The 14,583-nt window shown below is 51.2% G+C and overlaps 1 protein-coding gene across 2 annotated transcripts in view; it reads right to left on the reverse strand.

Annotated features, from left to right (window-relative positions):
- The window catches only part of UBE2E1 (ubiquitin conjugating enzyme E2 E1), a 56,468-nt gene extending 42,188 nt beyond the window's left edge, over positions 1-14,280 (reverse strand). The window contains exons 1-3 of one of the 2 annotated variants that reach the window (XM_036758482.1): positions 14,047-14,280; positions 13,263-13,354; positions 5,044-5,094 (exon numbers count right to left, since the gene is read on the reverse strand). In XM_036758482.1, the coding sequence (XP_036614377.1) occupies positions 5,044-5,094; positions 13,263-13,303 (92 nt within the window). In that variant the 5' untranslated portion in view covers positions 13,304-13,354; positions 14,047-14,280. Of the gene's footprint in view, positions 1-5,043; positions 5,095-13,262; positions 13,447-14,046 lie in introns of those variants that run through there. The other variant, XM_036758481.1, reaches the window with a different exon arrangement.
- Positions 14,281-14,583: the final 303 nt, after the last annotated feature.

Here is a 14,583-nt window from a genome sequence, read left to right on the forward strand (position 1 = left end):
TCCCTACCATAACTAACAAAGAACAAAATGGCCAGATGAGTTTTCTTTTCTCACTCTCTCCTTCTATACCCTTCACCGCAAGTGAGCAGCCACTTGCCAGAAGGCAAAAAGGAGGCAGGAAAATGAATGGTAGATATAATCTACATAATGGATTATCAACACCTAACTAGGTTTTGAAATGGTAGACTCTAGAAATGATCACAACTTGAATTATCAAGGCATCTGTCTTCTTCTCACGCTGGTAAGACTCTGATCAGCATTCAATTTGGCTCCTCACTGCTTAACATTATCAGCATATTTCATATCTACAGTAAAGTCCAAATGGGACACCCTATTTACATGAATACAATTCTGCTAAGTGCCCGGGACTTTCTTTAGAGACTCATAACTACTTTATCACATCCCAAACACCTACAGAAGATTGGTAATAAATGTTTAACATCTTCAGAGGTTCCTCCTAGGCTGATGCCCAAGTTAACACTACAATAAATAGTGCGGGTCTGTCTGATGATTTGCTGGTGAACCTTCCACATCACGATGGCCTTTACTGTATGAGGAAGTACGACTTCGGAGTTATAAATCCCTAGGACAGACGCATATACACAGGGATGAACATATGGCTGCTCCATACAGTGGAAGCCCAGGACTGGAGCCCCCAGGTCTGCTGCTGATTTCCTGGGTGACCTTGGGCAAGTTAAGTCAAGCTCTTTGGGTCTTATTTTATTCAAATACAAAATAAGAGACCTCTGAGATCTCTTTTAGCTATTAATCTATTAACTACTAAGATTATTAAACCATGACAAGCAAAATCCCTAATTTTTTAGTTTTCTGTAACTGATGTTTTCCATCATTTGTAATATTTCAAACAGAAAATTTTTTAAAAACCACTTTGGGGGGTTATTTGTCTTATATTTGGGACACCTGGTGAAAGAAAAGTGCAAAGCACATTAATAAAAATCTTAAAGTTCTTTTCATAGACTTAATTCCATTCAACTGACACCAAATTAACTTGAGTTCTCAGGTAACTATGAGGTATTTTCCTGAGAAGATCTCATCAGCAGACAACGGGCTAATCTGTTTGTTCAGTCTTCTGACAAAGCTAATCTATAGCTGACTACCTAGCCTAGGGTGGCTGCATCTTTTCTGCTCCACATGGCCATGAAGAGCCGACGTGGTACCCAAGGTGGGCAGGGGCAGCCTCAGGGCCATGTGAGTATAGCCACAGCAGAAACAGCTTTGCAAAGTGGGAAGCAGCGGGAGGTGTAGGGGGCAGGAGGGGCTAAGATCAGATCACCCCTAAAATAAGTTTCAATCCACGAATCCAGGAAAAGCTGAAACTTGAACCCAGGCCTCCTGATTTCAAGTCCACTGAACCAAGCTGTCTCCAAAGCACGTTCCCAGGCAGGGCATCATAAATCCTAGGAATTGGAGCTAGAAAAGACCTTCAGATCATCAATTCCAATGACCCCATTTTACTGATAAGGAAACTCAGATTTAAGATAAGAGACCAGAGATAGGTCATGGACAGAAATGGCAGAGCTGGGACCAGAATCCCAGTCTTTGGGATTCCTCATCCGGGGACTGACCCTAATCCTAAATCCAATTTTATAGTATCTTTTATACTAGTGCTTAGATAATTTTCCCCCTCATGGGAATGCACATGTCTTCATTTGCGTATTGGTTAGTTCTTCTTTCTATCATCCAAAATCAACAGAATCTAAGCAAAAAGCACCCTAGTTCCCAAAAGCTATGAAACATGAGCAGCAAACAAAGTTTTGATACAGAAGAACCAGAGACAACATGATTACATCGTGGATTGTGAAACGTTGGAGAATGCACTAAAAGAACAAGGCAACGATGCTGATGATCCTTCCTCTCCCTTTAGGTTTGTGCATTGGACTGGGAGCCGGCAGGGCCCAACATCACCGTGATCTGAGAGAAGACTCCAGTGCAGCGGCCCAGCCCTGCCCTCCACCAGGACACATCATCCCCCCTTCTGCAACTAGCCCCATGGGGGAAGGGAGCCCCCCACTTGAAGCCTCTCCAGGACGAGATCTCCACCACCTTCTGAGAACCCAGGCCTGCCTCCTTCCCAGGGGAGCTCCGTAGAGGTGAACACAGATCCTGGAAAGCCACACAGTGCTGCAGGGGCAGGTGAGAGCCTGGCATGTCGATGGATTTTGGTCGGTGGAACAGAAATGCACCCGATAAAGAAAATACCTCTGAAGGTAAGGGGACCTGGACAAAGATTTCATCTCTGTCCACATGCACCACAATGATAATCACCGTTTTATACCATCTCCTGTGAGCCCCACAATGAGCCCCACTGAGGCAAGCCCCTGTTTTACAGATGAGAAAAGGGAGGGTCAGAGATGTTAAAGGACATGCTCACCCACAGTCACACTGCCATTAAATCCTTCTGACTCCAGGTACTGACCTGGAGGCACTACGTTAAACACTGAAGACACAAGGAAAGGCAAAAACATGGCCCCTGCCTTCAAGAAGCTCAGAGTCCAACGAGGGAGGCAGAAGCTGAGTACGTGGGAGAAGGCAGGTGGGGGTAGCACATGGGGCTTAAGCTGAGTCCGGAGGAAGCAGGGAGGAGGTGGTGGGTAAGGGGGACAGCTGGGCAGGGCCAGGGTAAGACGGTGAAGAGAAAGAGCTGTAGAGACAGGCTGGGCCTGAGCCTGACCACTGGGCCACACTGCCTGTGAGTCACTGGAACTTCAGTTATGAATAACAGAGCAAGCCAGTTGGGATACTGCCTGTGGTCAGCTCGGAGCATCTCTTATCCCTGGCATAATCTGATAAAGACGACACCAAATCCATGGTGGGAACGCAAGCTAGTAGAACACCCAATCACTGGGCTGGCACCGTGCTTTTCAATATATGAGCAGTGATTCAGAAAATCTACAGGACGAACTTGGGTTTTACGACAACAAGATTAAAATAAGTAAATTATAACATTCACAAAAAAAAGTTCAGCCTTTTCATTAACCATATCTTATTTAATCTCCATTTAATGCCCATGAAATGTTAATTAAACACTTTGTACTTTTTTTTTCAAATGACAGCTCTGGTAATCGCACGTTGGCATTTTGCAAACAAGGACAAAGGCCTCGAATGAGAATCACTAAATAACCTGCTAGCCCCCCACACTGAGGACGGGCCACAAAAGGCCAAGAGCTGCCCAGAGAGAACGTGAAAAATAAGATAGGTTTTTACACTAACATTGTCAAAAGCCAAATGTTTAAAAATAAAAGATCTGGTTAAAAGATTAATCCTACTACGAGTTAACACCGAACAACCATTAAACAACTAACACCTGGTCTCCAAGTACACCTGTTCATCTCACCCTCTTGAGTGACCCCCAAAAGACTGGCAATGTTTGCCTCAAGGTATGAAGATTAATAACTCTATCACGGAACACCCAAATCATCATTCCTTTTCTCAAGACAAAACAAAAAGCACATTTTCTGTAAAGACAGCTTAACACAAGTTGAAAAAAATGCCTGTGATTTCTGCAGAGAAAGTATTCCCCTCACAAATTTAAATTGAATATTCTGCAAAGTTCTGGAGAGGTACATTGTGTTCCCCTTTGGCTACAAGGGACCCTCCCAGGGTCACCCCCAGGGAGGTTGTCTCAGACAAAAAAGGCCTAACATGGAGTCCATAGCACAGACCCACCACCCGGAAGGCAGCAGCCCACTCAACCACAAAAGCAAGTTCAGGACTGCTTGGCTGGGGGCGGGGGAGTCCCAGGAGAAGCTCAAGATCTCTCATTCAGAAGAGCCTGTCACACAAAAATGTTATTTTCTAACAGTGTGTGGCCCTTAGCAAATCAGCAGGACCTGACCCCAACAGCAGCAACAGGCCAACCAAACTCCGTGCTTTCAGGTGACATTTTGAGGACCCAACTCGACAATCTAAGGGACCTATCGGTTACCCCACAAGAACTGCTCTCGGCTTCTCCCATAGTCTGATGAGACTGCTTTGAGGCAATGGCCCTCCACAAAAAGAACAATGAGGATAATAGTTTCCTGTCCAGAAAGTTCTGAGACAAGACGTTCGGGTCACAAAATGGGCTCAGCAGAAGCATATTTTAAACCAGGTAATATCCTAACCTCCCAGACCAAGCAGGGCAGTTACTCCCAGAGCTCGCCACATTCAAAGTGTAATTTTAAAGACACATTTAGTAAATCACATCAAATTAGAAAGTGGCTATCTTTGATTTTTAAGAGCATGTCCATTGTTTTAATGAAGTTAAATGCCTCCTATCTTCTTCATTCACCCGGCCTTTCATGCCAACACCTCCCTCGGCCTCCACTTTCCCATCTTACAAGCTGCGCTCTGAGAGTCCGTGTCCATCATCCCAAGCCTGAGCTGGCCTGTCTAAACACGGGAGCTACGAAGCTGCCTTCGATCCCTAATACAGCAAAAGGGCTCATGGAAAAGGACTTAAGAAATCACCCCAACCTTTGAGAATCGGTCCCAAACGGCTCAGCTACGGCAAATGGGGGAGACCACCTTCAGCTGAACCTTTCAGGACAACTCGAAACAAAGTCTTTTATGAAAACAAATGCTTCATTAAATCAGAATGTTTAAATTATATTTGATATATTACATATCTCCTAAATAATACTGACATTAGCAATTCAGAGTATTTCATCTAATTTTGTCACCTGCCAAGGTTACGAGAACACCAATCTTCCCTCACTGACCAAAGTAAAATAGAGATCTGAACTAGTGTAAACAAACCTCTTGACTGACAAGAAAAGGCACACAGAAATGCATTCTCTTCCCTCCCTCCATCCACGGTCACGCACAACCAGGCCCAGAAGCCCCAGCAAGGACTCCCCCCCTTTTTTTTGGCACAAAATCTGAGGCCGTTCTTCATGTCCCATCAAGACAAGCATTAACCAAGAGCGTACAAAAACAAAAGCATGCAGGCAGAAGAAAACAAGGACGGCTCTTTCCTCTCGGGGAGGAGGGGGAGCAGAGAAGAGAGGGGTAGGTTGGAGTTTAAAAGGGAAGGAAACTAACCTGCAGTTGGGAGGTGGGTCTAGTGTGATGTCGGCCAATTCCTTCTGAATCCTAAGCCCAGGAGAGTGAGGAGAAAAAGAAAAAGAAAATGGTTAAGTCTTTGGCAAACACCTCCAACAACAGAGACATTATGACTAGGCAGGGAAGCCTGCGCTGCCCACCGCCTGCCCACCCTGGCCTTCGAAGCTGGGGAGTTAAGCTTGGATCTGTGCTAGTGACAGGAAATAGTGGGAAGCAGAGGCTGCACCTGAGCATGGACAGAACTCATCCTCTCCCGTCCCAGGGCCCGCCGGGAAGGACATGATGCCTTCCTGGACACAATCGGTACCCACACACCTGCTGCCAGAAACAATAATGGAGATGGGCATTTACAGAGCACTTTCAAGTTTATGAAGTGCTCGACAGACACGCCCTGTGCCAAGTACTCTCGGCATCACCCCATCTTCCAGCTCAGAGGTCACACAGCTAACGAAGGGCCCAGGCAGGATTTGAATCAAGTTCCCTGCTCTTCCCACTATACTGAGCTAAGCTCTCCCTCATCCCACCCCGAGCCATACAAGATAAACCTCTTCTTCCCTCCCCTCAGCTGGCAACTATCACTTCTTGATAGACAGTGAAGGTATAGATTGGACGCAGCCTAGACCCAGCACCTTCCCGAATACAAGTAAACACCTTTACAAACACCCCCACTCACCACAGAACCTTCCCACCCTCCCACCTTCAATGAGGATTCTAAAGGTTAGCTTTCCATACTCAAAAACAACCCCTGACCTCTGGGCCCAACAGAGGACATCATCGTCCCCTATTATGGGCACTGTTCTCCAGGAAAAAAAACCCACAGGACCAATGTCTAAACCCAAACATCCCTCCCAAGGGGTCTGTGGCCGTGCCTGTACAACAAGGGGGATGACAAGTGGACACTCTTTACAGCCACCTCTAGCTCTGAATTCTATGGTCCTTGGAATTTTTAATCCACCCTCCCCCCCACCCATGTCCACTGCACAAGCATCCTGACATAGCCTAATGACCCCCAACAAGCCACCTTCCCCTTCCCTCCTCCCCACCACAACCCGACACATGATGTCTCCCTCCCCCAGGGCTAGTCATACCCCTTTCCCTGTGAACTTCCATTTATAGTGAGGAACCTAAAAAAAACCCAAACCCACCAAAAAAAAAAAAAGGAAAAGGAAATAAAGGAAGGACACAATCCCTGAAATGATTCTGAAAGGACCACTACCCTCACCTCAAGAAATCTCTCATCCCACCAACTCTCAACAAGCGTCTACTCTGTGCCAGGCAACGTGGTAGACCTTAGGAATGCTACACAAAAAATGGAATATTTTATCGGGGAGAGAGGCAGGAAGGAAACATGTGACTAAGTGAATACAGAAAAACCACAAAATGAATGAGAGAGGGCAAGAGTAGCTGGGGCGGACTTCATGGCAGAAGACTGTGCTGGAGGGCTTCTATACGGCAGGTGTGGGCCACCTTCAGGACAAAAGCCTGGAGGTGGGAGATGGTGAGCTGTGTGAGAAGAATAGCAAATGGGCTGGCTTGAAGTCTGGGAAGGTACATCGGGGCCTCAGACAGATGCCTTTATTTGTTCTTCTGTGAAAGCAAAGGGTCAGCCTCCATGAACCCATCAGACATACACGGGAAGCCTCCCATTGGGTCTCCTCCGTTGGAGGGCAGGGGATGTCTTACTGTTTGTTCTATCTGTACCCTCAACGCTCAGCAGTGCTTCCTTCATTCCTTTCTTCCTTCTCTTCCAGCTCTAAATCCTGTGATCCCGACATCCTCCCTAACACCTGACCTAGAGACGCACCAGAAAAACCACCATCTCCCCTATCCTCCATCCCAGCAGGGAGACAATCGCCCAATAGAAAGACCAGACACCATACACCCTGTCCCCTCAAACCCCTCCCTACCCAGAGGCCTCCAAAAAGCACCCCTAAAGCTCTAGGTAAGAAGTCAAACAGGGATCCCTTCTGTCGAGCAGCGCAGTTCTTCATCTGCAAAACAAAGAGACTGGACTGATGGGAAGGTTCTTTCTAGTTCTGTCACCTAATGGCTCTTCTCCAGCCTTATCTACTGGCAGTGCAGTGACTAGAACCCTGGCCCCAGGAGTCAGCAAGATCAGAGTTGGAATCCAGCTTCAGACATTGACTAGCTGTGTGACCCTGGGCAAGCCACTTAAATCCTGTTGGCCTCTGTTCCCTCATCTGTAAAATGAGGCCACCTACTTTGAATGTTGTTTCGAGGATCCAATGAGAGCATGTTTGTAGCTGGTCAGCACAGGGCCTGGCATGTAATCGGCTCTATAGAAATGCTTTCCCCTCCCCCTTGGGCACAATTACCATTCTGACCTCCCCAAGCCGACCACACTGAGAAGCCACTCCTTGATTCTCCCTGGTTCTCCCCTAGCCCCAGCCCGACAAGACAACAATTTCCAGGGTGAGCCCCTCCCCAGAAAAGGCAGCTCAAATCTCTCTCCTCATCTTCCTCCCATCCCTAGCAAGTCCTCAGTTAAACGGATTTAAAAAGAAAAGCCATGGAAGCCTCCACTCCAAGAGAACCATCCCCTGACCTAAGGCATACTCCTCCCAACAGAGGAGGGGATGCCTGATTCTACACTCCAGCCTCAGGCAGGCACACACCCCTCCCTCTCCCAACACTCCAGACCTGAGGTCAGGCATGGCACTGACAGAAAGCCACCCCCCCATTCCCAACAGGGCCTGCCTCCATCTCTCCCAAAATCAGGGGCCTCAAACCGAAAAGGCCACAACCACCTCCTCTCCAGCCAACAGACAAACACCTTCACCCAAAGGGCTTCCCTCTCAAAGTCCTCAGATGCCACCAGCCATCATCCTAGCCTCTCTGCCTCGGGCAGACCCACATCCTAAGCACCCTCCCTCCTCCCCCAGGGACAAGCCCAGTAAATCTACTGCTCCCCAGGGCCAGAGTCAGGAAGATCTGAGTTCAAATTTGGTCTCAGACAGTAACTAGCTGTGTGACCCTGGGCAAGTCTCTTAGCCCTGTTTGCCTCAGTTTGCTCATCTGTAAAATGAGCTGGAGAAGGAAATGGCAAACCACCCAGAGGACTGAACAACAAGGCACACCCACCCCAATATACACAGATGCTCACCTCCAGACTCACATGCCGATTCCTAGGGCACTGAGATGGATCTGGAGTCAGAGGACCTGGGCTCTTTAGGGGCTGCTCCCCACCTCCCCTCCTTAACCACCCTCCCTCAGCTCACCGTCAGGAGCAGTCTTGTTGGTCTCCCCTCTCCCTAAAGCCCTCACAACCCCTGCCCCCTTGCGGGTCTGAGTGTCCTATACAAACCGGGCACACAGAGAGGCCCACCGGGTCACATACAGACACAGCCCCTCGTCCACAGACGCTCACCCACATGGTATCACCCAGTCTCGGGCACCCACGCAGGGTCAGTTACCCGGAAATGGTCAAGCGGAGCCATCTCCAGCTGCACAGCTGCAGGGGTCCGGGGATCCACAAACCCGGGGCAACGCGCACCCAGCCCAGCCCCCACCCTGACATTGACATGCACTGATATTGAGGCTGCTGGGGGGGGGGAGGGGCCGCGGGGGGTCCCGGGGGTTCGGGCGCCATCATGGCGGCGACTGGGCCAGGCAGAGGCGGGGAGGGGGGCCGGCACAGACTGACCTGCCGGCCATGGCGCGGGCGGGCCGCTGCGGGGGCGACCCCCGACGTGGAGGCGGAGGGGGGGGCGTGGGCGGCCTCGGGCCCCGGAGCCCCACAGCCCCGGCCTCATTCAGCGGTGGCAGCGGCGGCAGCGCCGGCCTGACCCCGACCCCGACCTGGCCGCGTTCACCAGGGCCGCGCGCCCCGCCCCCACCGCGTGCCCGCGCCCTCTCTCGGAGGAAGAGAAGTTGCTGTGGGGGAAGGGCGCGGCTGCCGGAGACCCGCCCCTCCCCCAACACCCCACGGCTTTTGAGGGCACGCCTCCCCCTCCCACTAGGGAAGGGGTCAGTGCCCAAAGGTGCAGCCCGAGGGGATGGGGGCGGAAGGGGGGGGTCGGGGTCCCTCATTCGTGGCCTCTCCTCGTAGACCCCCGAGGGATGGAGGCTGGAAGGCACCTCCAGGGGCTTCCGTTAGGCCTTCCTCCGGAAGGCCAGCAAACAACCTCCTTTGGCAGCTGGGGAAACTGAGGTCCAGAGACCCTCCTCAAGCCCACACCCTGGAGCTGTAAAGGCCCTCGGGGACATCTAAGGAAACTGAGGCCCAGAGAGGTTAGAGAGTAGCCCGAGGTCACGAGGAGGGCTGAGGCGACACTGGAACCCAGATCCTCGGACTCCTGGGCCAGCATGCTTCCCACGGCACCCCAAACCCCTCCCTGCACACACAGCCCCTTCCCACTAAGCCCCCGCCCTGCAGGGAACCTGCCCTGGTACCCCAAGTCCCCAGTCCGTGCACCCCATGTCCCCAGTCTGCCCTCCCAGGGCTGAGAACCATCTCAGCAGCACCTGGCAGGTCTACCAAGCAGGGGCCCCCCACCCCCACTGGGGAGACCAGGAGACCTAGGGGTCTGGTTAAGGGACTGGCCAGGGTCACACAGACAGAGGCAGCCCGAGTCCTGCCTTCTCTCCCTGCCATACCTTCCTAGTGTGACCCTAGTCCAAGCCACCCTGCCTTTTACAGGTAAGGACCCTGGGGAGATTTCTAAGTGCCTTCCACAAGCAAGGCCACACAGCTGCTAAGTGGCAGGGCATACAGTGAGTCCAAATGCAGACCTTTCTTTTCTATTCTGCAGCTACCCTTCCTTTGTCCTCTGGTTAACTAGACTATTATATAAGCAACTGGCAAGCCAAAGTCTGATTTGTGATTTTGTTTACTGTAAAATTCTATCACTCTGGCCTCCAGTCCCTACCTGAGAATGCTGTTTACCCCCTTCCCTTTAATTATAACAACTTACAGTTATAAAGCGCTTTACAATTACAAAGTGCCTTCCTCCCCAACAGCCCTCTGAGATGAGGCAATCCAAGTAATGCCATCCTACTCTATGAAGGGGGAAACTGAGCCCAGAGAGGCTGAGGACATAAAGTCACAGAGCTGCAAACTGGTAAACGGGGATTTAAATCAGAACTCTCACTGAGATAAGACAGGATGGGTAGAAGCGGGCAATTTCACAGGTACAGGGACCACCCCAATACAAGTCAGCCCCCTTCTCTGCTCTTAGAGAGTTACCTAAAACAGAATTTAAGTGATTTGCCCAGTCACACAGCCTGGATGGGTCAGAAGTGGAAAGTAAACTCAGGATTTCCTGGTTCCTAGGGCAGCTTTCTATCCATCATACCAACTTCCTCACAGCAACCTATCTCAGACATAATACTTCAATAAGTACATCCCCACCATCACCAAAAAATGTCAACTAAAGGTAATAGATAGCCTTTGTTTTCTCTTTCTAGAAAGAGATTTTTGGACCTAATCCCATCCGGACTCTCCCTCCACCTCCACCCCACCTCCCCCCCAGGGTTATTTATGAAAATATAAAGTGAAAACTTGAGGATGGAATTTGGAAATTATTTGAACCCCCAATTTCAATACCCCAGAGGTCACTTCCACCTTCCTCAAAAAATTAAATGATCCTTTAAAAAAAACCCTTCTCAATCTCTGATAATCTTTTTTTTCTCAAAATTCCTACTACCATCAGCTGTGTTATATCTCTGACAGTAATACTGGACTTAAGAGTTCTGAATGTACTGAGCAAGTAAGGAACCAAGATTTTTGGATTCCCCTCTATTTATACTCAATGTAATATTTTCTGTCTATATACAGAAATGCCTTTCTCCCTAGTTCAACACACTTGGAAATACTTATTAGCTTTTTCCCTGCCAGCCCAATTTTGGCTAACATCACAGACTAGACAGTTGTTGCTTTTAAGAATAAAAAGCAGTCAGCTGTTTGTCCTCTGCATCTCTGAGACATACCTTCCCATCACCTACCTCCTACTAGGCAAAGTGTTTGCCAAAGTCACTTTCACACACATCTATTTGACATCAAACTCTTTATCCACAACCACTTGCAATCGGGCTTTTAGGAAGAAACCACTGTTCAAGTACATGTGGTTATTAGTCTTTGTTCTGCTCATCAAGGCTCTCTGGGCTTTCTCTCTCCCACCCCTAAGGCTCTTCCTGCCTCTTTCAATACTATGGACAACTCTACCTTTCTGAAACGTTTTTGAAAGGCTTTCTGAGTTAGGAAAACCTGGGTACCGGTCTAGCTTCTGATATACACCAGCTGTGTGAATATGGGTGAGCTATATTAACCCCCCCCAATACCTTGGAGTGACCCTCTTACACTCTAGGCTGCCTAAGAGTTACTGTCTCTCCGAATGCCCTTGGCAGGAACTCCATATACCAAAGAAATCACAAGTTCAGGATTTCCCCCTGCAAAAAATGCCAGACACATTGCTGGACTACCCCCTTTCCCCTTCTCAAGTCACCTCATTTTCCTATGGTTCCCAAGCTTGCTCAACTTTCCTCCCTCAAAGGAACCAATTCTGTCTCCTAAGAAAACAACCATAGCCTTTCTGCTCTGAAATTCACTGACCCTAAACATAGCGTAGCCTGTATTTGTCACACTTGCCTCGGCCTGCTTTTTATCCTTGTATAATAGGGATGCTTACCCAACTACAAAATGAGGAAGGAAATATTCGGGAGACACAACCCTCCCCCCCCCCAACCTCGAAGGTCCATTTCTGCCTTAGTCAAAGAAACTGCAAGTGGCCCCCTGGCATTCCCTGAAGATCAGAACTCCACCAAGACTATCTCGAAGGTTCAGGGCAATCAATCCTACGTGCTCTCCCCGTCCCAGTACACCCCTTGCTCCCACTCCTAACCAGCCCAGCCCAAAAGGAACCCTGGGGACTAGCATTCAGAACCACCTGGCAAAAAGCAACCTTGCTGAGGCCCAATGACCACCACCAATTCCTTATACTGCCTGTATTATACATGCACAAACTCCGGATCCTCACAATCACCCCTTGTGGGAAGAAGGGCAGATGTCATTATCCCCATTTTAGAGACCAGGAAACTGAGGGTCAGAGAAGTTAAAGCCACTGCCCAAGGGGCCACCTGGCTTACAGGAAGCCGGCTGAGGACTAGGGTCTTTTCACACAGTCTTCTGACTCCACCATGAGCTTTGTCTCAATTGCCTATTGTTGGGGTGACCGTAGCTTCCTAGATCCCAATTATTCCAGATTGCAGCCAGTGAAGAACACCAGGATAATGAATTATTCTCAAACAAATCACCCCCTTACTAGAGAAATCAAGGATCAAACAGCCTGTCTTATTTTTAATTTCCTCTAAAGGACTCACCCTAGTCCAACCAAGACACTTATCTCCCTCCTGTCCAGCTTGTGGTCACTTCAGTGTCTAATAACTGTCTACCTAAGAATCTACCCCCTTTATAACTGAGTTTGATTAGAAACATTTCCCCAAGCCTTATGTGAGGGCTCTTGCTGATTGGCTAAAGATCAATAGCAAAGAAGAATTAAAAGATCATATTAATGGATAGTGGAGAGGAGGAGTAGCTGCTGACAGGGCTATGCTAAGATGGAAAAAAAATGTAAGAACTGTATAGAGAGGGAAAGATTTACACTCAAGGTAAACCATGAAAGGAAAGAAACAGTGTTTTAAGGCTTTAGAGCAGGAAAGATAGGATTGCCAGGAAAAAAGTTGTAAGGCTTTCCCTGAAATTTAATGAGTTGACAGTTGACAAAAAAGGGGGGGGGGGATATTCGTTTAGATGGAGTTTCTTGTAATTCTTGACAACTCATCAAAATACCCTTTTAATTTCAACAGAAAGTACCTTCTTATTTGCTTTCTTGACCCCATCTGTACTTTTCTAAGGTCTGTGCCCCTCTGATAAAAGCAAATGATTTCATCACGCTGGATATGGGTACAGAGCAATATTCAAAAATTCTTCCATGCAACAGGTGAAAAGAAAGGAAGACCACAGAGTTTTATGTGGCTATGAGGCTGTTCGGAAACAGATCCAGATGACCAGGGTGGAGGCCACCAAGAGAAGCTATACGGCAGGTAACTACACCTCTGATTCGGGAGGTCAGCGCTCAAACCTGGGCAAGGTGAAGACAAGAGTTCGAGGTGGGGTGGGGGCCGGAACAACGGGCCCACCTCCCTTTTTAGAGGGTCCCGGGGCTGGGGGGGGCACTCACCTCTTGGCGCTGGTGGAGAGGAGCTTGGAGTTCTTGCTCATGCTGACTTTGCTCTCCTTCTTCTTGGGGGTGGTGTTGCTTTCTTTCTCAGTCTGTTGGTTGGAAGATGAGGATGAGGAGGAACTGGTGCTGGCTCTCGAATCGTCATCCGACATAGCGAACCCCCCCACCCCCACCCCACCAACAATCCCTGCGGGAGACAGAAAAGACAGACCATCCGGTGAGTGTCCGCGGCCGAGTGGGCGCCCGGGGGAGGGTCTGGGGAGGGGGCTGAGCCTGCCCCCCCCCCCCGCCCCCCGGGCCGGCTCCTTTACCTGGGGGCCCTGGACCGCTCTGGCTCCGAGACGAGACCCCCTCCCTAGCCAGGCCCCCCGCCCTCACGTCCAGGGAGGCGGGGGGCTTTAAAGGGCTCGCCTGGCGGAGGACCGGGAGGATGGAGGAAAGGGGGAGGGGGTCGCCGACTACGGACACAGCGCGCATGGGGCCGGGGATCCGGGGGGCGGCCGAGTGCCCGATGTGGGGGAGGGGAAGGAGCCGCCGGGGCCGGCTCGGGACCGGGCTCGAAACCTCTCCGTGGAACCCCACAAACTGCGCCCCCACCCCCAGGACCACCCTCTCCCTGCCGCCGAGCCGGGTCCGGGATCCGGGGCCACGCCGGCGTCCCCACCCCCACTCGGGCGGGGGGAGCAGTAACAATGAGCCGGCGGCGCAGCGGGCACGGGGGGCACGGCGGGCCGGGCCGGGCCGCGGCGGGGGAGGGGCGGGGGGCTCCCCGGGACCGTACCTCGCTCCTCTTTGTGTCTAGCTGCTCGGGGCCGGGGCCGCCGCCGCTGCCGCTCCTCCTCCGCCGCCGCGCCGCCGCCGCTCCGCCCGCCGCTCCGCCCGCTCCTCCCGCCGCTGCTGCCGCTGCTCGGGCCGCCGGGGCTGCGGCGGCGGCGGCTGGGCCTGGCCACTCGTGTCTCTGCTCGCTCGCTGGCACCGAAGCGGAAGTGCTGCAACAGCAACTATTAAACAGGCAATGGCTTCCCTCGGCCACACTCGCGCACACTCACACTCACGCGCGCGCGGCCCCGCACGGCCCTCCTCCGGGCAAGCCCCCCCGGCCCGACGGGGCCGGCCACGCCAAGGGGCCGGGGGCTGCGCGCCGGCGGCCACGTGCGGAATGGGGCCGGAGAGCCGAGCCCCGAGGCGAACGGGCCGCCCACTGGACGCGGGTCCGAACGCGGGCCGGGCCGAGCTCAAGCCGCGAGTGTGGCCGCAGCCCCGGTGCCGTTTACACCGCGGCCATCCCGCCCCCCGGGGCTGTTGTGGGTCCCTCTGG

This window comes from Trichosurus vulpecula, chromosome 5, assembly GCF_011100635.1.
Source record: "Trichosurus vulpecula isolate mTriVul1 chromosome 5, mTriVul1.pri, whole genome shotgun sequence".
In the NCBI taxonomy this organism is placed as follows: domain Eukaryota; kingdom Metazoa; phylum Chordata; class Mammalia; order Diprotodontia; family Phalangeridae; genus Trichosurus; species Trichosurus vulpecula.